The following is a 21,131-nucleotide window of genomic DNA, read 5'->3' as shown; positions in this document are numbered from 1 at the left end:
TCTTCTTTCTCCCCCCTGTAGAATTTGAATCCCGCCCATGCTTAACCTTATGGAATTTGAAACAGGCATTTTCAACCTTTTTTCTGGGGTCAATTTCGTAATTCCCTATTTGCCGGTGAATCACCTGCGAGTGGTCGTTTTAGTGTCGTTTGTGTTAAACACATCCATAAGATTTGCCTTTCACTCCCTCGATTCACGGACTCTCGGACATCGCAGAAAAAAGCGGCGAAACGTGGGCAGCAATGGGGAAATCTCCCTTTCTGTGTCTACTTGTTGCTCTTTTCCTTGTCGCGGCTTCAGTTCGTGGCCGTTTCATTTCGGAATTTCCTCCAGATCTGATCTCAGACGGCCTAAAACATGTAGGACGACCTTCTTTTCTCCGTCTTGGTAGTCTATCCGCCTCTCAGACCTGCGAGCAGACGTATGGTTTTTTGCCCTGTACATCCTCTGTCCTTGGCAACCTCTTCCTCGCCATCGTTTATGGGTACCTTATGTTTGAGGCAGCTACTTGTCTTGCCACTGGCAGCGAGCTGCTTCTCACTCTACTCGGTCCTGGAATTATCGGCGGCCTCTTTCTTCCCATCCTTGGTGCCCTTCCGGATGCCATACTTATCCTTGGTAGATGCTTCTTTTCGCATCTTTTATTATATATTTTTTCTCTCTGTTTTTTTTTTTTTTTACTTGGCTTCTTTTCTTTTGTTCTTTAACGTTCATGTGCTAACGTTTTAATAAATGTCAAAATGTAACTTGAGGTGATGGATTTTGAGATCACATCAGTTTGTTCGTTAATATTTTTATTAATTGTAATGATGATATCACTTTCATTGGATTTGCGAAAGGGTGATCACTGCTAAATCTATCTGTATTTCCTTGGTTTCGTATAGATTTTGGTTGTTTTTTCTGTGTTAATTTCTCACTCGTTGTAATATTAGCTCAAAATGGAGAAAACATTGATATCTAATCCAGCATGAAACAACATTTCAGGATATGTGTAATCTTATACAAGTGGAAGATCATTGATACACTGTCTTCCAGTCAACCATTTCACGAAATAGTTTGACTAAATCAACCAGGATACAATTAAACATAGCAAAATGGCGAAAGTGGCTATAATAAGATAGGACAGGAGTATATTGTTTATTTATGTATTCTTGTTTGTATTATCCTTATTCTCTAGTTTTAGTGAAATCTCATTAGCCAGTACTTCTGCAATACTGCAATCTCTTTGGTGTATTTATGGGTACTGTTCTTTTTCAAACTTCCTGAAAGTAATATGAAGGTTTTATTGCATGAGGCTTTAACGCATTTTGTTTCTAAAACCCATGCATAGATCTGCTTCTTAACCTGACTAAGAAAAAACCCCATTTTGGTTTAATATTATACTGTTATTTTTATCTTTTCACGAAAAAAAAAAGACTATTTCTGTTTGACCTAGCTCAATTGCTTGAAGCAGTAAGTTCTTTGTTCTTGAATCTGCGGCAAGGACCTGCTTCTTGGCCTGGCTGAGAAACAAGGGGATCATTAAACATATTAAAATTTTCATCTGACCCTCACTAGTTTACTGTGGAGTTCAGGCTCTCAATCAATTCAGTTATGGTCGAACCAATTGAGTTTGTAACATGGGCATGTGAATGATTGTTCAGATGTAATTTAGACATTAATTTGTACCCAGGATTAAATTCAAGTTTTATGTGCTTCAAATGAAATTGAGTTATTTTGAGGACCTTTGGGATGTACCAGTGCACTGAATGCTAACCAATGCATTGCATCTTATCCAAGATCTAAAAAAAAAACATCATTTCTACTATCAACCAGATAAGATCTAATGTTTATATGTTTCTGCAGTGTCTGGACTTTCTGGAAGTAAAGAGATTGCTCAGGATCAGGTTTTGATTGGCATGGGCTTGCTTTCTGGATCAACAGTCATGCTTCTGACTGCACTTTGGGGCTCATGCATTGTTGTTGGGAAAGTTAATCTTGCAGATGGTTCTGCTTCAACAGGGTGTGATCTATATGGTTTGTGTTTTTTGATGTCATCTTTTCCATCATTTCCACAACTTGTGGATGTAACTTCTGCCTAGAAACTAAGGGTGATTAAGCATGCAATATCTAAGCAGTTTAAGTTGTTGTTTCTTGGCGACTTCACTTTTATTGAGTCAAGGACCTGGAATGAAGTAGACACGGCCAGATGTAGTGAAACCCCTGCTTTTATCTCGTTCAATGACTGCAAGAAATTTTGTAACTAGTCTTCTGCAGAATGTATTTTTTGCTCAGCCAGCTTGCCAGTTCTATGAGGAGCCATTGAACTGGTTCAGTCTTCGTGTTGCAGGGTCTGGTGTTACTACTGATCAGCAAACTAGTCATGCTGCTAAAATCATGATCATCTCTGTTATTCCATTCCTCATAGTACAAGTGCCAAAAATTTTCCACCTATCATCTGGAAGCCGCTTGGTGGTTCTTATCTCTCTCATTGTTTCCATTGTATTTCTTGTGTCTTACTGCATCTTTCAGGTAACCAATTTATTTTATGTTAATATATTTTCCAAGTTATTTTACATTAATATATTCGCCAATTTATTTTATGTAAATGATTTGAGATATATTCACCAATTTTTTTAATGTAAAGTATTTAAAAAATATCTTCATTTCTTCCGATGCCTATGATAAATTATCTTGTTGTTCATACATATTTTTGCTTTTCTGTGGCTTCTTGTTAATGATTTATTCTTTTCAAATGCCTCTCAGGTTTATCAGCCCTGGATTCAAGGCAGAAGACTCGCATATGCAAAGCGTAAACATGTAATCTCAGGACTTTTACGGCATTTGCATAGGGAATCACTCGGAAAGCTTCTAACCATTGATGGTGAACCTAATATACCGCTTATTAAAAAGTTAGTTTTTTTTTCTACTTTTTGCAGCTTATAACATTCTATAATTTTACTGGATTTCCTTACTACTGAAATGCCTAATCATTTTCCATCCTGTGGTTTCTTGGGCGATCTGTATTTTAATTTTGGTAATTGTGATTCACTCCCTGCAATTTTTGACATCTAGAGGTTCTTTTCTATCATTCTCTGCATCTTAATTGCAGGTTGTTCAAGAGAATAGATGTCAATTCAGATGGTGTTGCATCCGCAAATGAGCTGAGATCATTGGTCATAGGCATCCAGTTCGTTGGGGAGAATTTGGATCCTGATGAGGCAGTAGACAAAATGATGGACGAGTTTGATACTTCAAATGACAAAGTAATTGATGAAAAGGAGTTTGTTACAGGAATTTGTGACTGGATTCATAAAGCCAAAAATGCTGTTTCTTACAAAGGTGAATTCATTAGGTCAGTTGTGTCAGGATATCATGAGGTAGGCTTATCGTTCTATTTCTTCCTAAACAGAAAAGGCTTAAAAAGTGAAGTACTTGCATGCCATTATTATATTCTCTGAAATGTATATGCAGATGACAAAGGTGGAATACGATACACTGCTAGATGCCAGTGATGAAGTCGTGGAGATTGTTGATAATCCTACATGGGTTATCACCAAGGCAGTATTTCTTTTGTTTCTAGGTACCGTTATTGCTGCAGTATCTGCAGATCCTCTGGTAGATGCAGTCGACAATTTCTCAGGGGCCACTGGCATACCATCATTCTTCATCTCATTCATAGCAATGCCTTTGGCTACTAACTCCAGTGAGGCTGTCTCAGCACTAATTTTTGCGAGTCGCAAGAAGGAAAGGAGTAGTTCTTTAACTTTCTCTGAGGTCATTCTCTCTCTATTTCTCTTTATATCTCTCTCTCTTTCTCCCCTTGTTATGAGCAAACTATGAAAGCTGCTTGTTGGTACTTGTTTTGCAGATTTATGGTGCGGTGACCATGAACAATACCCTCTGTTTGGCAGTCTTCTTAGGTCTAGTTTATGTGCGACAGTTGACATGGGACTTCTCAGCTGAAGTTTTGGTGATTCTTGTGGTTTCTGTCGTCATGGGCCTCTTTGCCAGCTTTCGGACGAAGTTCCCTCTTTGGACAAGTGCCGTGGCATTCGCATTGTATCCTTTATCCTTGATCCTCGTGTATTTGCTTGATTATGTTTTTGGTTGGTCATAAGCACAAATTTGCCCACCTGAGCAGTTCAAAACAGTCTCTTTTCCCCCCTTTTTATTGAACTTGTAACAGATTGATATATTTTTATAGTGGTCGAGATGCTTTTCCAGGCGGTTCACAATGATCCAGAACAAGCATATGCTGCTCTTTGGGGAGCTCTAGTTTGTGTTTTTATTAAATAATAGGGAGCCATGACTTTGTCATTATTGATTACTTTTTACCTTGCAGCAAATGGCACAATTGAGAGTGCTCACATAAAAATAAAATTACATTATTAAAATACCTTATTCAAAGTTGAGTCAAAATCATTATGCTCATTTGGCATCATTTGATAGTCTAGGGTTTCATATTTAAATGAAATCTTCCTTCATTTTGTTGCTAAGAAAGCCATAGCCAATAAGGTTACCAATGATTTAAATTGTGTAACAAGTTTCAATACTTCCAAAAATCGATGTTTGATTATTGGTGATATCACAAATGAAAAATTGAAGAATTTGTGAAGTCAAATCAAGTGTTCAAAGTGTTAAGTAAAGAACTCTTGTGTTGAACGAGAGTTGATTCCCTTTTTTATTTTGATGATAGCAAAACTAAATTGAGCTAACAAGTGTAATTCTAGCATTTTATATGTATTTTCTATTGGAAGATATGATGTACTTAGGGTGGTATTGATGTAATTAAGGGAGGTTAGTCAACATTGAAGTTGAAGTTAGACTTCAAATTCAAGGCAATGATTTGATTCAACTTCAACTATTCCTTGAGCGTTAGTATAAATGAGTTCAAGTGCACTAGAAAACAGATTCCAGTGTTAGTACCCTAAAATGAAAAATATGATATAAATAAGAGAATTAGTAATTTTTTATAATATACTTAAATAGAACATATAATTAACCAAAATAAACATGGTTACTACACTAATAAGTGATTTAATGTAGTATTAAAATATATTAATATACTAATTAATGAAATACTATTTTATATTAATTAATTATTACAATTTATTATAAAATAATATAATAATCACATGTTAATGTAATAAATTATAAAAAATAAAAAAATAAGTAAAAAAACAAAAGAAAATATAATAAATAAATAAATAAATTTTTTAATAACATAAGATATATTTTAACATTAAAAATCACTAATTTAATACAATAAAAAAATATATATATTATTTGATTACAAAATGAATATACTGAATAAAAAAATAATTATTTTATTAATAAAAGAAGATGGATTATTTTAAAAAATAAAAATAATGAATAAATAATGTTGGTTTAATTTTTCCTAATTATCGGCATCGTGAGGAAGACGATGCCGATAATGGCAGGGAGACCACGGTTGGCCAGGAGGCAACGGCGATGGAGGCAGCTGACGCCAGAGGCCCTACGACAGAGAGGTTCCCACTGGATGCTCTACGACGGAGTGGCGACAGGCAATCACGGCTCTATGACGGAGGCCGAGAGGGAGACGAGAGAGGGCGAAGGGAGAGGGAGTGCGAAGACGAGAGGAAGAAGAGAGCGAGAGAAAAAAAAATCAGGGGAGGAAGGCCGAGAGGGAAAAGAGAGCGCGAGACAAAGCCCAAAATTTTGACGCGTCCCAAACGATTCAAGTGGATGATTCAAAAATTTGGGTTGAATCATGATTCCACGATTTTAGTCTGAGACAATTACTTGTGTCTTTCAGATGATGCTCGCATTGGTGTACCACTAACGACCTAATTGAATGACCTATGTAATGCGCGTGGACTTCATTTTAACTTCGTTGTTGACTAACCCCCCTTTAGTTTATATTCCTGTCTCTTCTTCATTTTTACTAGGGTGAATGGTATAATTTTAATAATAATACTTTTGATATCTATAAATACAATAAGTGGGAGGGTTTGGACTAAGTCCAAGACTCTAATTTCTTCCTCATCTTTTCCCTCACATATTCTCTTCTTTTCTTCTTTGTCTCTTGGATGTGTATCATACCCTCTCCTCTCTTCTCTCTTCTTTCTTCTTCCCTCTTCCTTTTTTCCTCTGCTTAACATTATTACCTATGGAATCCCTAAAAACAACATGGTATCAGAGCGGAGATTGATTTTTAGGATTCCAATTATTTTTTCTATGCTCAGATTATGATTCAAGGTGCTATTCGATTTTGATGATTGCATGAAATTGTTCGGCATGAAGGAGTTGTATGAGTTATTAAAAAAGGCTAAGTTCTTCAGTATTACAATTATTTTTTGTTTTTACTGCTAATTTGCTCCTTCTGGCGTTGGATTATTCTTTTTTTGGTTGTTGATTACAATAGTTCTTTGATTCAATCTCAACATAAAGCAATAACAATGTGTTACTACAACGTTGGGTTCTTGTTTTTTACAGCACCATCAATGCATTTCCAACCTCCTTGACGTGCTCAAAAGTTGTTGAACATAACTTGGAAAGAGTCTTTATTGTTGGCTTAGGAAGTTTCTCATCCTAGCTATCTTAATTAGCAATGTTAGTAAGAGTCGCGTCTAGCAACATGACTCCTTGAGATTGTGTTTTTTCAAAGAAAGTTTTTGTTTCCTTTTGAGTCGATATTGGAAAGTGTTTTGAATTTGGCAACTTTCTAGATTGATGATGGCATTGACAACCAAGTTTTTTATAAATTATGCTGGCATAGATTCTTTTCAACCAGCAACCTTCCTTAATTACATGATATCAAATCCCTTACAGAGATCCTGACATAGGCTCAACTTTAGAGTTTGGTCATTCGTTTACTTGCAACAACCATTTGACTTTGCAATCTTAATTCATATGTTATTGTATGTAATAGTTTTCTATATTTTCGATGATAAAATACAAATCAGATTTACATATTTATAAGGGAGTTTATCCCATTTAAATTCAAATTACAAATCTTTAATCTTAATCACAAAATCCTTTCTTCTAATCAGTTGATCCCCTTATCTTCGGATCTATCTTATCTTCAACACTCCTCCTCAAGTTGGATTGTATGTTAATAATACCCAACTTGTTGAGTAATGCCTCAAATTAGGATGAACTCAACACCTTAGTGAATAAGTCTGCAGTTTAGTCGTTGGTTTGTATATAGGCTGTCTTAATTATGCATGCTAGAATTTTTTCACGAACTAAGTGACAATCAATTTCGATGTGCTTGGTTCGCTCATGAAAGACCGAATTTGAGGCGATGTGTAGAGCAGCTTCGTTGTCACAATACAACTTAATCGACTGAGTATATATGATTTCCAAGTCTTTCAAAATGTTCTCAAATAGATAATTTGCAACATGTCGTAGCCATAGAACGATACTCTGCCTCATCAGTTGATCAAACCATCATTGTTTGCTTCTTTGTTTTCCCGAAAATGAGTGATTATCCAAGAAATATACACTGTTACTGACCTTTTTGTGTCTCTACAGCGAGCCCAATCTGTATCAAAAAATATATTTAATTGGAGTGTACTTGTAGAGGATAATAAAATACCTTGTCCTGGAGTTGTTCCAGGTATCTAAGGACTTTATGTGCTACCTCAATGTGTAGTGTACGTGGTTTTTTCATAAATCAGTTTAAAACATGGACGACGTAGACCCGATCCGGTTTAGTAATGGTCAAGTAGATCAATCTTCTCACAAGACACATGTATGATGAAGGATCATTTACGAGTTCACCATCAGATTGTGTAAGAGCTAAGTTTTGCTCCATTGGGAACCTTGTAAGTTTTGCTCCATTGGGAACCTTGTAAGTTTTGCTCCGAGAAAGCCAACATCTTCTAATATCTCTAAGGCATATTTCCTTTTGCAGAGGGAGATCCCCTTTGAAGACCTTGCTACTTCTATGCCCAAGAAGTATTTGAGCTAACTAAGATCCTTAAGTTTGAATTACCTGGATAATAATTGTTTCACATCTTCAATATGTTGTAGATTGTTACCTGCCAAAACCACGTCATCAATATACACAAGTATTGCTGTAAAACTGCCCTTGTGGGATTGGACGAATAAAGAATAATCTGCCTTTAACTGATGAAACTCAATATCTAGCATCTATTTTGCTGTTCTGGGTTCAACACAACCAAGCTCTTAATCTTCTTAGAATATCATTGATGTGTGTAAGGTTGATTGAAGTTTATGGTTCTGCTATGATGTTGCCATGGATACAACAACAAAGAGAGGCCATGGTTTCTTTTGTCTAGTATGTTATTGTATCTGGCATCTACTGTGTTGTTCTGGGTTGAGCACAACCAAGCTCTCAATCTTCTTAGAAGATCATTGAAGTTCGAGAGGCTGATTGAAGTTTATGGTTCTGTTATGATGTTGCCATGGATACAGCAACAGAGAGATGCCATGGTTTCTTTTGTCTGGTATCTTATTGATGGTAGTTGCTGCTATCACAACTATTGAGAAAGGAGACCACTTACATGTTGCCCTTGGAGAGCAGCAGACAGAGACTTTGTGACTCATCTACCAGCAACAGTGTATTCTTCTCAATTATCCTCCTTTGTTTTGCAGTAGTAGCTCTTTCACCTCTGTTTTTTGAGACTAGTTGTTGGAGCAATAGACTTTTGGTTTGAATTCTCTTAGTAGCAGAGGACTCCATATTTCACTATTCTTTTGATATATTTTTTTTATCATCAACATATAAATACTTTAGATGTTTCTTTCAAATTTCTTCTTTGATTAATCAACACATTGTTGCAAGAAATAAATAGTAGCAGGATACTTGTCACCAGCTTTGATAAGAGAAACAATTGCTGCCTTCTCTACTCTCTTGAATTCCAACACTTGGTTTTATTAGCGCTCATGTGAAATCCTGGTGTTTTAATTGAATACACACTTGGTGCTGAGATAATTGGGTGACGTTGCTGCTCTTGTTTTGTTTTATCTAGTTGGTGAGTAAGCTGTTGTAATTAACAATGGGTTTAAGAAGCATGCTTTGATTTATTGCTGAAACATATAACTGTTGTTGTTGTTTTTTGTTATCATTTAATTGGTGATTATGCTGGTCACATTATTGTTGTTAAGTTAGTGCTATCATGCTACTGATATTGTGTTGATGATCATGACATCTATTCATGGTTGATGCTGTCGTTAATTGATGCTCTTGCTGTCTTTATCAAGCTGGTGAATCAACATAAGTTGAAGTTATTGATTCTCTTATTATCTCTTGAATTCCAACACGTTGATGAATTTTTATATTGTTGTTTTTTATCAGCAAGTTGCTGTTATATAACGGCATATAGGCTGGTTGGAGATTGCTTGATTTATTGGTTATCAAACAACATATAGCAACAGACATACTTCTAGTTATTATATAAGTCTTTCGTTGTCCAAGAGGCTGCTGGTGTTTATTGGTGGTAACAAATTTCCATTTTGTTACATTGATGATATATTGTTGATACACGGATTTTTGCTGTTGATGGGGGAATATAAAGCTCATCAAATTTGGACTATCTATATTTGATGGTCAACAAGTGCTTTGTGAATGTTGTTTGGATAACACAAATTGAAGATTGTAGGATTGGATTCCCACTGAAGAATCTAAGTTTCATATTGTTGTTTTTTTGCAGCAAATCATTAGTTCAAAAACTATCATTTGGCGTCGCTCGCTCGGTTTCATAACTCGTTTAGTTCTACAGTTATACCTCAGCTTATTCTTCTTTAACTTTTTATTGGCCGTCTATCACTTAGATCGAGATTATTACTTGGTGCATAGCCTATTGTTACTTGTTTTTCAAGGATGGACTCGTTGCAAGATATCTCATGTGTCATTTTTACTCTTAAGAATTTTCACTACCTAATGGTTATCCGCTGCTATATAACAATATTATTTGGGCATTGGCCCATATCCGTTGTTGTTATTGTGTCTCTTTGACTTAGACATAATTATTGAAGGACTCCTCAGTTGCTGACTGTTGTCAGCATTGGTTCATATGATGAAGAATTTGACTTACTTCGAAAAATAAAGTACATGATGGCCCCGACTTCTTCACATTATCTTTCGTTGGCTCCCCATTATCCTGTTATTATTTGGTAGACTTTCTCCTACCGCCTTTTATTTGACTCTCACTTACACTTTTGGCCAACCCTTTTGGAGTGTTGCTTTGGTTAGTCCTTTTATTTATATGGGTGTTTTAAGTCACTTGGGACTTCTTACTGGTACCCTTAGGTCTTTTATTGTCGTCTTGTGAATGATAAACATTACCCACTTCAATGATTATTATCACTATATTTGGTCGAAATCCTTTGAGGTTGGTTTCAACTTATATTTTATCACCTATTTCTACCCTTTGAGAGTTTGTGCCCGGTGTTGGGACACTGTGATGGAGGAGCTAATTACTATATCTAAGTTATTTGGTTCAAATTGAGATCATTGCCATTACCTCCTAGCTTGAGGGGGGAGTGTTGGAAGATATGAGGTAATTAGGATGGCACTGATGCAATTAGTTTATGTTTCTGTCTCTTCTTAACTCTTACCAGGGTGAAAGGTATAATTTTAATATTAGTACTTTTGATATCTATAAATACAACTTAAAGGGGAGGATTTGGACTAAGTCCAAGACCCTAATTTCTTCCTCCTCTTTCCCTTCACGTATTCTCTTCTCTCTTTTATCTCTTGGATGTGTATCGTGTTCTCTCCTCTTTTCTCTCATCTTTCTTCTTCCTTCTTCCTTTTCTCCCTTTCTTAACATTATTACCTATGGAAGAAAGTATTTTATCAGCTATTCCTTAAGTAATTGTGAAGATTAGAGCTGTAGGATATAAATTGCATATAGACATATTCAAAATCATCATATATATAATTTAAAAACACACTTTGAGAAAAATTCCCATGCTTTATAAATATATACATTTATATATGGCATTGGAATGATGGATTAGTCACTAGCTATGATCAATCATCCAGAATTGTGCAAGCCAAAGACATAAAGTATGATCAGTCAACCATAGACGATTGATCGATCATCTAGGACATGGCTATTTCATGCTATAATGAATGATCAATCATCCAATAGAGATCGATAGATCATAGATATCTGGTCAAGCTGAATTAACATGGAATGATCAATCATCCCACCAGATTGATCGATCAATCAGAACCTTGCCAATAAGGGACTTCAAGCATAATCGATCAAATGAAAATACACTAGTTGATCATACTTGTATTGTACAACCAGAGGGAATCTCGATCGATTGATTAACCACTGGCAATGATTGATCAACTTAAAATTTTCTGGATCAATGGTAACATATTGATCGATCAGTCCATCGATCAATAAGTTACCGTTTGATAGAAAAGTAGTTGTCATGATTGATTGATTGATTAGTCACTTACCAGTGATCAATCAATCAATAGTCTAATTTTTGCCAATGGGCAAATAACGGGTAGTTTGAGTTGGGGAACCTATAAATACCCCGCCAAACCATGATGTAGAATTTAGGATTCCTTCACATTGATCTCAAGAAAAGAAGGGAGAGAAGAAGAAGAGGAAGAAGAAGAAGAAGGAAAGAAGAGAGAAAGGAGAGAGGGTTTAGAGCTTGGCTACCATGAGAAGGGAGAGGAGAACTTGGAAGAATTTGAGAAGTGAGGTGAAGACTTAATGCTCTTCCTCTTAGCCAATGGCCTCTATTTATAGTTTTTAGAGTGTATGTTATAATGACTCAAGAGAAGAGACATAAATAGACATGTAATTACATCTTCGTGCCATCTTTATGAGAATTCTTCTAATTTACCAAGATGCCACCTCTTGGACGTGTGTGCATGAGCCTATCTTTTAACACGTAAGTAAAGAGAGGTATGAGGATTTCTTGGTATATATTCAAGTTAGAAAGCTTTATTGTGTAATTTTCCTTTCAAAAGTGATTTAGAGAGAAAGAGAGTGATCCCACCTTGAAAAACCTTCATCTCTTTCAATCATCCTTGCATGTATGATAGTACAAGCTCTTTGATCATTCTACAACGTGCTACAAAGGAGAAAGAAGCTTGAGATCTCTCAAGGAGAAACATCTCTCCAAATAAGGGTATAAATTTTTCCATTTATTTTTATGTTATTGTGAAAGGTTCATCTAGAACCTGATAATCTAGATAGAGAGACCTAGCTAGAGCTAGAATTTGTCAACAATCTCTTGAGGATATAGGGTTATATGAAAACCATGTATTGAGCTACACGTGGTTGAAGAGAATCGGAATCTCTTTGTAATTTTTCAACTAATAGATCATAATAATAAAAAAATTCCCAAGCAAAGGTTCTTAGGCAGTACGTACCACTAGGGGAACATCTAGAACAAAAACTCTTTTTGTCCTTATGGTGTGTGCATGTACAAATTAATTTGAATTACCTATATGCATTGAGGAGCTAAAACTCAAGATGGTTACATGGCGAATTAGGAGAAGAGAAAATAGAATAGAAATTAAGATAATCAGTAAGAAGGATGAAGAAATGAGGAGAGGTACTCAGATCCAAACGTATCATATACAAAAACTTAAAATTCTGAATTCAAAGAAAGAATAAACATCCTCTAACCTATGGAAAGCTAAGACTTTTCATTCCAAAAATCAAAAGAGGAACATGAAATTAGAAGGGGTTGAAGAGGAGGGAAAGGGGGAATGACATAACTTCGGACTTCACTCTTTGCTCCTCTGCTTTTTCCTCCTCTATTATATTTTTCCTTCCACTGCATGCCCTCTCTCCTTTTCTCTATATCTTTCTTCTTTTCTCTCTTCCTCTTGAAATCAAATGAACCTTCTCGAGCCGCCTTTCTTTCTCTTCAACTTCTTCTCTTTCCCCTTTTTTCATTTTTTTAAAACCCTTCCTCTAGATTTACCACAATGTCCCTCTCTTTCTCCGTTATTCCACCACTGACCTTAGCGAAATGTAACAATATTATTATATTATAAGATACCATATCATATTTTTATTACTTTTATAATTAGATTATATCATATTACTAGCTACATGGGGACAATATGGAAGATTCACCTTGTCACAAGTTCAAATAGAAATTGTTGCCAAAGAAGACCCTATTCGTTGAAATCCTATTCTATAGAATCCAAGTCAAGAACTAAGTCAAATTACTCATATCGTAACTGGAGATGAGACATGATATGACTGATACATGTTGATTTTTGCATGACGTATGTTTAACCAAGTACATCTAAAACTTGTACTGTCCAAATATAAATTCAAGCTAATACGATGATGATACACAAAACTTATTTTTTTTTAGAAATTTATATTAATAGCTGTTAGGAAAATATTATGAAAATTTTAAAACAATATCCTATGAGAGAACTAATAGGATTTTAAGTTTAATTTTTTTATGAAAATTATAACTAGAAAAAGTATTTCTAACTTCTCCTGTAATACATGTTTCCAACCAGGGTCACTAACAAGATCTTAGTGAAGAGGTAAAATTTACTCAAAAAATTATCTATTATATATAATAAATAATAATCATCATCACTCCTACTAAATTTCTCATAATTTCACTTATTTTTAATCTAACTTTAGGAAAATGAATCAAAAGATATTTAAGTTATTTTCCTAGTATTTTCTTTTAAATATTAAAAATTTCTTTTTAGGGTCCATCTGTCACCAACAACTCATATGCCTCTTAACCACCCTCTACACTAAAAAAAATTACTATAAAGTTATTAATTTTTATATTTTAGATGTATTTAAATTTAAATATAAGAATTAAAATAAAACATTCCTACTTATAATTGACTTTCCTATGTTTATTTTGCTCCACATATATGTGACAAAACCAGTTCCGATAAGAGTCTCCAATTTGGGGCTTCTCACCTTTCCACCCTCGATAAATGCTTGGCTTCATTTCTTTAGGGTTTTCACGAGCCGTCGTTTAGGGTGTTCATAAACGGTCTTAGAACTAGTTGAAGTAGGTTGAGGTTAAAGAGACGGCCTGCTGCTGTCCGCCTTGACAAAGCTAGGCTCTGCTTCGTCTTGGCCCTCAATTTTAACGTTCTTGTCCTCTCGGTCTTCCTTTCTTTCAGTACTTTTGTTATCGGATTTCTGACCTCTAAATCTCGGTTCGTAATGGTGATTAAAGCGTCCAAGGCTGAGAAAAAGATCGCTTATGACCAGAAGCTGTGCCAACTTCTTGATGAATACAGTCAAGTGTTGATTGCTGCGGCGGATAACGTCGGCTCGAACCAACTTCAGAATATACGCAGGGGTCTGAGGGGGGATTCCGTGGTTTTGATGGGTAAAAATACCATGATGAAGCGCTCCATTAAGCTGCACTCTGAGAAGACTGGCAACAAGGAGTATCTGAATCTCCTGCCTCTGCTCGTGGTATGTGAGACTTTACCCGTGTCAATTTGTTTCACTTCATTGTTTTTTTTTTTAGGTCTATATGTGGTTTACATCGCTTCATCGGTTTTGTTTGGAATAGGGTAACGTGGGATTCATTTTCACCAAGGGTGATTTGAAAGAAGTTAGCGAGGAGGTGTCGAAGTATAAGGTGGGATTTAAGAATCTCTCAGTCGTTTGCTCCTTTGGTATCAGTTCGACCAGAATGTTTTCTGCTTTAATCCTGATCAGTTTTGATGCTTTATATAAAATTGCTTATTCATGAAAAAATAATTCAAAATTACGAATTATCTTTTATAAAATTCTGTTAAAAATCATTTCTACGTAAATGGAGCCAATTGTTGTTATCCCTGTTAGTTATGTATGCCATTCTTATCAGTTTATACAAGATACTTTGTTTTCTTTCCGGTACTAGGAGTAGTTCCGGTCCTTTACGTACTCATGGAACTCTGGTGGTTACGAACAGTAAATAATTTGGCTGCCTTCAAAGGATTGCCAAGAACTGGTTCAATTTCATTCTCCTTATGTTGCATTGTGGTTTCTTAGTTCTTTAAGAGTTTGGCTCAATTGTTGTTCCTCCATCAATGGAACTTCAAGGTACTACTTTTCTCACATAGCTGTTTAAACAGGAATATAGTTAAATAATGACCGGATCATGCTACACATATTTTAAATAGGTTCAAGTTTCTTGTAATCTGAATTTTTCTTGAATGCACTTGTAGTTTCTACTTCTATTGATTCTTTGCAAACCCAATGTGTTTTGCATCATGTTCTTTATTGTGTCTCATTTAGTTGAACCCAAGTTTATGTATCACTTTTGGTTGCATATTTGATTGTTGCCTACTGAGGCTTTGTAGATTTCACCAAAAAATGGTTTTTGTGCCATGCCATGTGAGGAAGGGGCTTTATTATTAGATAAAGGTACCCCTCAGATATGTCATAATAGATCCGAACATTTGCCCTTGATTGACTTCCATATCATAATCGCTCTAGTAAATGACTAAAGAAAATAAATAGATGGGAGATAGGAAAGAAAGGAACTAATCATAAATATAAATACCCATAGCTTTTCTTTAAAATTGAGGTTTTGTTTTATCCAACTTTTATTTTTCACTTGCAGTTGTTCTATTGTCTCATGTTGATCTTGTCAACTCTAGGTTGGAGCACCTGCTCGTGTTGGGCTTGTAGCACCAATTGATGTGGTTGTTCCTCCGGGGAATACTGGGCTGGATCCATCTCAGACCTCTTTCTTTCAGGTACTCTAAAAGGGATGATAGAATAGCTCTAAGATCAGTCACAAGTTCTGAAAATGCAAAAATGACCTATGAATATTATGAATTATTAAAGATCATTTTTGTATTTTTATGTTGCTGTTACTATTTCAACTTATGTTTTACTATTTTTGCTCTCTGATCTCAACATTTTTTTTGTATGAACTTTGATGTATGTATTAAAATCTAAACATTTTGTCATTTTTCTTATTTAGGTGCTCAATATTCCTACTAAAATTAACAAGGGAACAGTTGAAATTATCACACCAGTTGAGCTTGTAAGGAAGGGTGATAAGGTGGGGTCATCCGAGGCAGCTCTGCTGGCTAAGCTTGGCATAAGGCCTTTCTCATACGGTTTGGTTGTTTTGTCAGCCTATGATAATGGTTCTGTCTTCAGTCCTGAGGTATTGGACCTCACTGAGGATGATCTGATTGAGAAATTTGCTATTGGAGTGTCTATGGTTACCTCGTTATCGTTGGCATTGTCTTATCCCACCCTGGCTGCAGCACCACATATGTTTATCAATGCTTACAAGAATGTTTTGGCTGTGGCTATTGCAACCAAGTATTCATACCCACAGGCTGAGAAAGTGAAGGAATACTTGAGGGTAATTGACTATTCTGTGTTTGATACATGTTTGATTTCTATGTAACTAGAGTCTCTGGATAGTTTAGGATAACTTTCCCTTTAAGTTGATTGATTGCTGATGTTCATTGATGCAGGATCCAAGCAAGTTTGCTGTTGCTGCTACTCCAGTGGCAGCTGCAGAAGCTGCTGCTCCAGCTGCTACCCCTGCTGAAGAAACAAAGAAGGAAGAGCCTGCTGAAGAATCTGATGAAGATATGGGGTTCAGTTTGTTTGATTAGATTTCTTCACTTTGACGCGCTCTTCTTGTTTAGTTGTTTTGTTATGAAGGATTATGTAAATACTACCCTAGTCTATTATGTAGCCTCGTTAGATTGTTTGAAATGTAATACTTGTTTGAGACATATTGGTGACAACAATAGGTATTTTGTCTACTATAATCTATACAAATGGGTTTATCATGTCAATATCCTTTTATTTCATTGCAGATGCACTTTAAACACTTCTATTGTAATTTGCTTCAAGTCCCATCATGACTATTAGTTGATAAAGAAACGTTATACAATCAAAGAAGGAAAGGTGTTTACAACAAGGACATGGGATTTTGAGGCTCTTTCTTGGGCCATCCATGAGGCAGGCCCTTTCGACCTCTTGATTTGTAATCATGGTGTTTATGCGGCTCAAGAGTTGGATTCTGATGAAATGGAGGAGGTCAGCTCATGACTGAATTCAATCAATCTGGTAGGGGTTGCCTTCATGTAGACGGAACCAGACCACGTGCCAACCCCTACACAGGATTGTTGGTTTTCTCTTGTTTCATGTTATGATTCCATCGGAGAAAGAACTCTCCCACACCTCCTTTCACTCTTCTTCCTCCTTGGCAACATGTATGAAGCATCGAGACATTAATGCCTGTTTTAAGTTCTATTGTCTTCCAGAATATAGAATGTGCTCACAACACAAAAGCAACATTAAACTGCCCAATGAGAAGTGTTTGAGATATTGACATCTACAAGAAAGTTATTTGAATAAATGGTTGTTATAAATATTATCTCTTGATAGTTGGGGAAACCAATGCAAGCTTTGAGCCTGATCCAGCAAACGCTTCAGCAAGGAACCAAACCTGATAATTTTGCAGCAGTTGGGGCATTGAATGGCTGGTACTCAATTGAGGACTCCTGTTCAAGGGAAATGGCTCCACCTGTATGTTGAAAGAAACATGAGTTTAGATGCAGTGATCCAAACTGCTCTTTGTTGACATGTATGTGCAATGCAGAAGTTTGGACCAAGCTAGGAAAGTCTTTGATAACATGCTGAAAGGGATTGCTAACTCTTGGACTATCAATATGGAAGAACTTGGTACGAGTGACTTCTTATATTCTATATTAATTTTTGCTTTGTGAGAGTCATGTAAAACTTTTTCATACTAGTTCTTCAACAATGTTGATTGATCATTACCAGTGGCTGATAGATCATTCCAATACCAGTTAAAAGTGTAGACTTTTATAAAGCACGAGAATTTCTCTCCCAATGCTTTAACATGTTTCTATGTTACGTGTATGATGATCCTAAATATGTCTATATGCAATTTATAACCTAAAAACTCTCATTTCACAAGTACATAAAGAATAGAAGTTAGAATACACTCTTACAAAAATTTAACTGAGTTTAGATGTTTGTTTATAATGCTTGAACTTGAGTCTTCTCATTGTCTTTTTCCTTGTGGGTGCTTCTTCAAGAGATATACTTCAATTGTGCTTGAGGTATTGAATTTGGCTTTGATGCTTTGGACCTTGAGATGCTCTTGAAGGTGAAGTATCTCAAATACTTTAGATTTGTAATTTATTAGTTCAATTAAGTTTTGTTATTATTAAAAGCAATGTGGGTGACACCTACGGTCAACAATCTCCCCCTTTTTTATGATGACAAAACCTAACTTGGAAAAAAATAAGAATTACACTTCCCTAAGGGTTGGAGTTAAGTAAATATGCAATTTTATCATAAACTCCCCCTTAATTTGTGCATAGTTTGTTTTAATTCTTTAAAGCGTAATTTTATGAATGCCTAGATCTTTTTTATCCAAGTTTCTTATTTGTCTCCCCTTTTTTGTCATACTAAAAAAGATAGGTGATTGAACGCATAACAGAGAGCAAAAAAGTGGCTCAAAGGCCATATCATAAAGATTTTCAAGTAATTACTAAATTGTTGAATTTAGGACCCACTCCATGATTGAAACCTCAAGTAAGATGAGAGAGGGAGAAGAAAAAAGAACAAAGAGAGAGAGCTTAGGTAGAGAGGAGAGACTAAGAAAGAGAAAAAAAATTTAGGCTAGAGAGAGATTCTTCACGAGTTGAGAAGTAGAGAGCTTGATTGAATCCTTCAACCAAGACCCCTATTTATATTATTTCAATTACATATTAAAAGATAAGATATGATCCCCAATATCCCTAGTAACATCAATCATGATTATCCAAATCTACATAAATTAAGGGAAGATAAATCGATTATATTAATCAAAGAAGATTGCCAAATCTTCCAACTCATGTGATAAGGATTCCAGTTCGTGTGATGACTTATCATGCTACCTCACATGATCATGGTGGTTCCCACTAGCTTCTTGTGATCATGGTGGGTCCCACCTTGTAACACTCCCCCTCAAGCTGGGGTGAGAAAACATTGTAAATGCCTAGCTAGTTGCAGATGGTGGACAAGATCTTATGAGTAACTAGTTTGGTGAGAATGTTTGCAACTTGCCCTTGTGAAAAGATATGTTTGAGAGATAATATGCCGGCTTAGAATTTCTCTCGTATGAAATACCAGTCAACCTTAATGTGCTTTGTTATCTCATGAAAGACCGGATTTGAGGTGATATGTATTGCCACCTTATTATAGCAATGTAGATCCATAGGGGCTTCTTTATAGAATCCCAGTTCAGTGAGAAAGAGATCTGATCCATAGAAGCTCACTAATTGTGTGTGCCATGGCCCTGTATTCTGCTTCTGCACTAGACCTTACAACTACATTCTGCTTCTTGCTTCTCCATGTAACCAAGTTCCCTCTAACCATTGTACAATATCCCGAAGTAGATTTTTTGTCATCCGAGGATCTGGCCCAGTCTGCATTTGAGAACCCTTCTATGTTGAAGTGACTATGGTTCTTCTAGAGAAGTCCTCTTCCTGGAGCTCCTTCTAAATATCACAATATTCTTTTTAGCGTTTGCCAGTGAGTAAGTTGTGGTTTGTGCATATATTGACTCACCACACTTACTGCATAAGATATATCCAGCCTTGTTACACAGAGATAAATGAGTTTCCCTACAAGTTTTTTATATTTTTCGATATCCACATCTTCTCCAGTGCTTGCAGATAATTTTGTATTGGAATCCGTAGGGGTTTCGACTAGTCTAAACCCCATTTTTCTTATCTCCTCTAGTAGATCAAGAACATACTTCCTTTTAGATAGTATAATTCCATGTTTGGACTATAGTACTTCAATACCCAAAAACTATTTAAGTAGTCCAAATTTTTTTGTCTTGAATTCTTCACATATCTTTTTCTTGGTTTCCTGAATGCCCTCGAGATCACTACTGGTTAAGAAAATATCATCAACATATACGACCAAAATCACTTTGCCTTTAGGTGTGTCTTTAAGAAATATTGAGTGATCTATGGAACATTTGTGAAATCCAGCCTATATGAGTGTGTTATGGTCTTGGGGTTAAGTACTTATGCCTTCTGCTCCTAATAGGCCGGTCTTTTGGGATGTATTGACTAGATGCTTAACATTTGGTATCAGAGCAGGCGCTATGTCCCTACTTCGAGTCCCCGTGTGCGAAGGTGGACTGGACACCCCCAGCGGGGCACCGTAAGGGAGTATGGGCTCCTGACACGGTTCCCGTTGCTGTGTTAAGGCCGCTGTGGTCGTCGGCTCGGGAGGGCGGGGTGTACTGTTATGGTCCTAAGGTTAAGTACTTATGCCTTCCGCTCCTAACATATCAGTCTTTTGGGATGTATTGGCTAGGTGTTTAATAGAGTTCTTGGCTATATTTATCAAACCATGCACGAGGAGAATTTTTTAGACCATAAAGGGATTTTTTCAATCGACATACCGACTCCCCCTCAACCACAGATCCTGGTGGTTGTTGCATATAAATTTATTCCTTTATATCCCCATTAACAAAAGGATTTCTCACATCAAATTGATAGACTGACCAAAAAGAATTAGCAGGAAGAGATAATAAAATACATACCAAGTTCATTTCGGCCACTGAAGAGAATGTTTCCTTATAATCGATCTCATAACATTGCATATTAGCAACGAGGCGAGCCTTAAGGCAAGCAACTGACCCATCCGGATTGTGTTTAACAGTAAAGACTCACAACCGACAAGTTTTTTATTTGATGGAAGAGGAACTAGAGCCCATGTTTGATTCTCATAGAGTGCCTACATTTCTTTGTCCATTCCCGCTTTCCACCTTGGATGTTTCAGTGTCTGCTGATAGAATTGTGGGACTGGGATGCAGAAGATAGACGCAAGAAATTGACAACATGAAGAGGATAAATGATGGTGAGACACAAAATTGGATATGGGGTGAGAAGTAGTGGGCCTAGTGCAAGTTTTGGGTTCTTTTCTTAAGGCAATGGGTCGAGTCGAGTATCATATTGTGGTCCAAAAGGAATAGGAGAAGATGGACTTACCTTGATGGGATCCACAAACTCTGCAGGTGTGGTGTCAACCAATGCTTCAGGGGGTTGAACAATTTTTGTAGCAAGGGGCACAACCAGTCGAGGAGAGGCTGGTACAGAAGAGAGACATGGAGGAGCATTGTCAGAGTAGTATGAAGAATCTTAAAAAAATGTTACATCC

General features: G+C 36.2%; 2 protein-coding genes across 2 annotated transcripts; both read left to right on the top strand.

Annotated features, from left to right (window-relative positions):
- The first annotated feature begins 183 nt into the window (after positions 1 to 183).
- Positions 184 to 4,299, top strand: LOC137962270 (sodium/calcium exchanger NCL1-like). Its single transcript, XM_068809042.1, has 7 exons — positions 184 to 618; positions 1,846 to 2,016; positions 2,330 to 2,511; positions 2,746 to 2,891; positions 3,092 to 3,359; positions 3,454 to 3,756; positions 3,851 to 4,299. Exons 1-7 carry the CDS (start codon positions 243 to 245, stop codon positions 4,097 to 4,099), a joined length of 1,695 nt encoding a protein of 564 aa, XP_068665143.1. The 5' UTR covers positions 184 to 242; the 3' UTR covers positions 4,100 to 4,299.
- A 9,576-nt stretch (positions 4,300 to 13,875) lies between these two features.
- LOC137963592 (large ribosomal subunit protein uL10-like) lies at positions 13,876 to 16,732 on the top strand. The gene is made up of 5 exons (XM_068810728.1): positions 13,876 to 14,390; positions 14,491 to 14,559; positions 15,566 to 15,664; positions 15,895 to 16,287; positions 16,403 to 16,732. The coding sequence occupies exons 1-5, from the start codon at positions 14,133 to 14,135 to the stop codon at positions 16,544 to 16,546; spliced, it is 963 nt and encodes a 320-aa protein (XP_068666829.1). The 5' UTR covers positions 13,876 to 14,132; the 3' UTR covers positions 16,547 to 16,732.
- The last annotated feature ends 4,399 nt before the right edge of the window (positions 16,733 to 21,131 follow it).

Source organism: Aristolochia californica, unplaced genomic scaffold (genome assembly GCF_029961685.1).
Source record: "Aristolochia californica isolate CCGP_79_NKW_82.1479 unplaced genomic scaffold, dmAriCali1.0.hap1 SCAF_4, whole genome shotgun sequence".
Lineage (NCBI taxonomy): Eukaryota > Viridiplantae > Streptophyta > Magnoliopsida > Piperales > Aristolochiaceae > Aristolochia > Aristolochia californica.
The sequence above is the reverse complement of the archived record's forward strand: the minus strand, read 5'-3'. Positions and strand labels throughout refer to the sequence as shown.

What these genes read in the sequence shown, in the direction of transcription:
- LOC137962270 (XM_068809042.1), top strand. Translation starts at nt 243, where the DNA reads ATGGGGAAATCTCCCTTTCTGTGTCTACTTGTTGCTCTTTTCCTTGTC. An exon ending in GGATGCCATACTTATCCTTG is followed by an intron (nt 619 to 1,845) that starts GTAGATGCTTCT and finishes ATGTTTCTGCAG; the next exon opens with TGTCTGGACTTTCTGGAAGT. An exon ending in GTTCTTTAACTTTCTCTGAG is followed by an intron (nt 3,757 to 3,850) that starts GTCATTCTCTCT and finishes CTTGTTTTGCAG; the next exon opens with ATTTATGGTGCGGTGACCAT.
- LOC137963592 (XM_068810728.1), top strand. Translation starts at nt 14,133, where the DNA reads ATGGTGATTAAAGCGTCCAAGGCTGAGAAAAAGATCGCTTATGACCAG. An exon ending in ATCTCCTGCCTCTGCTCGTG is followed by an intron (nt 14,391 to 14,490) that starts GTATGTGAGACT and finishes TGTTTGGAATAG; the next exon opens with GGTAACGTGGGATTCATTTT. An exon ending in AAGTGAAGGAATACTTGAGG is followed by an intron (nt 16,288 to 16,402) that starts GTAATTGACTAT and finishes TCATTGATGCAG; the next exon opens with GATCCAAGCAAGTTTGCTGT.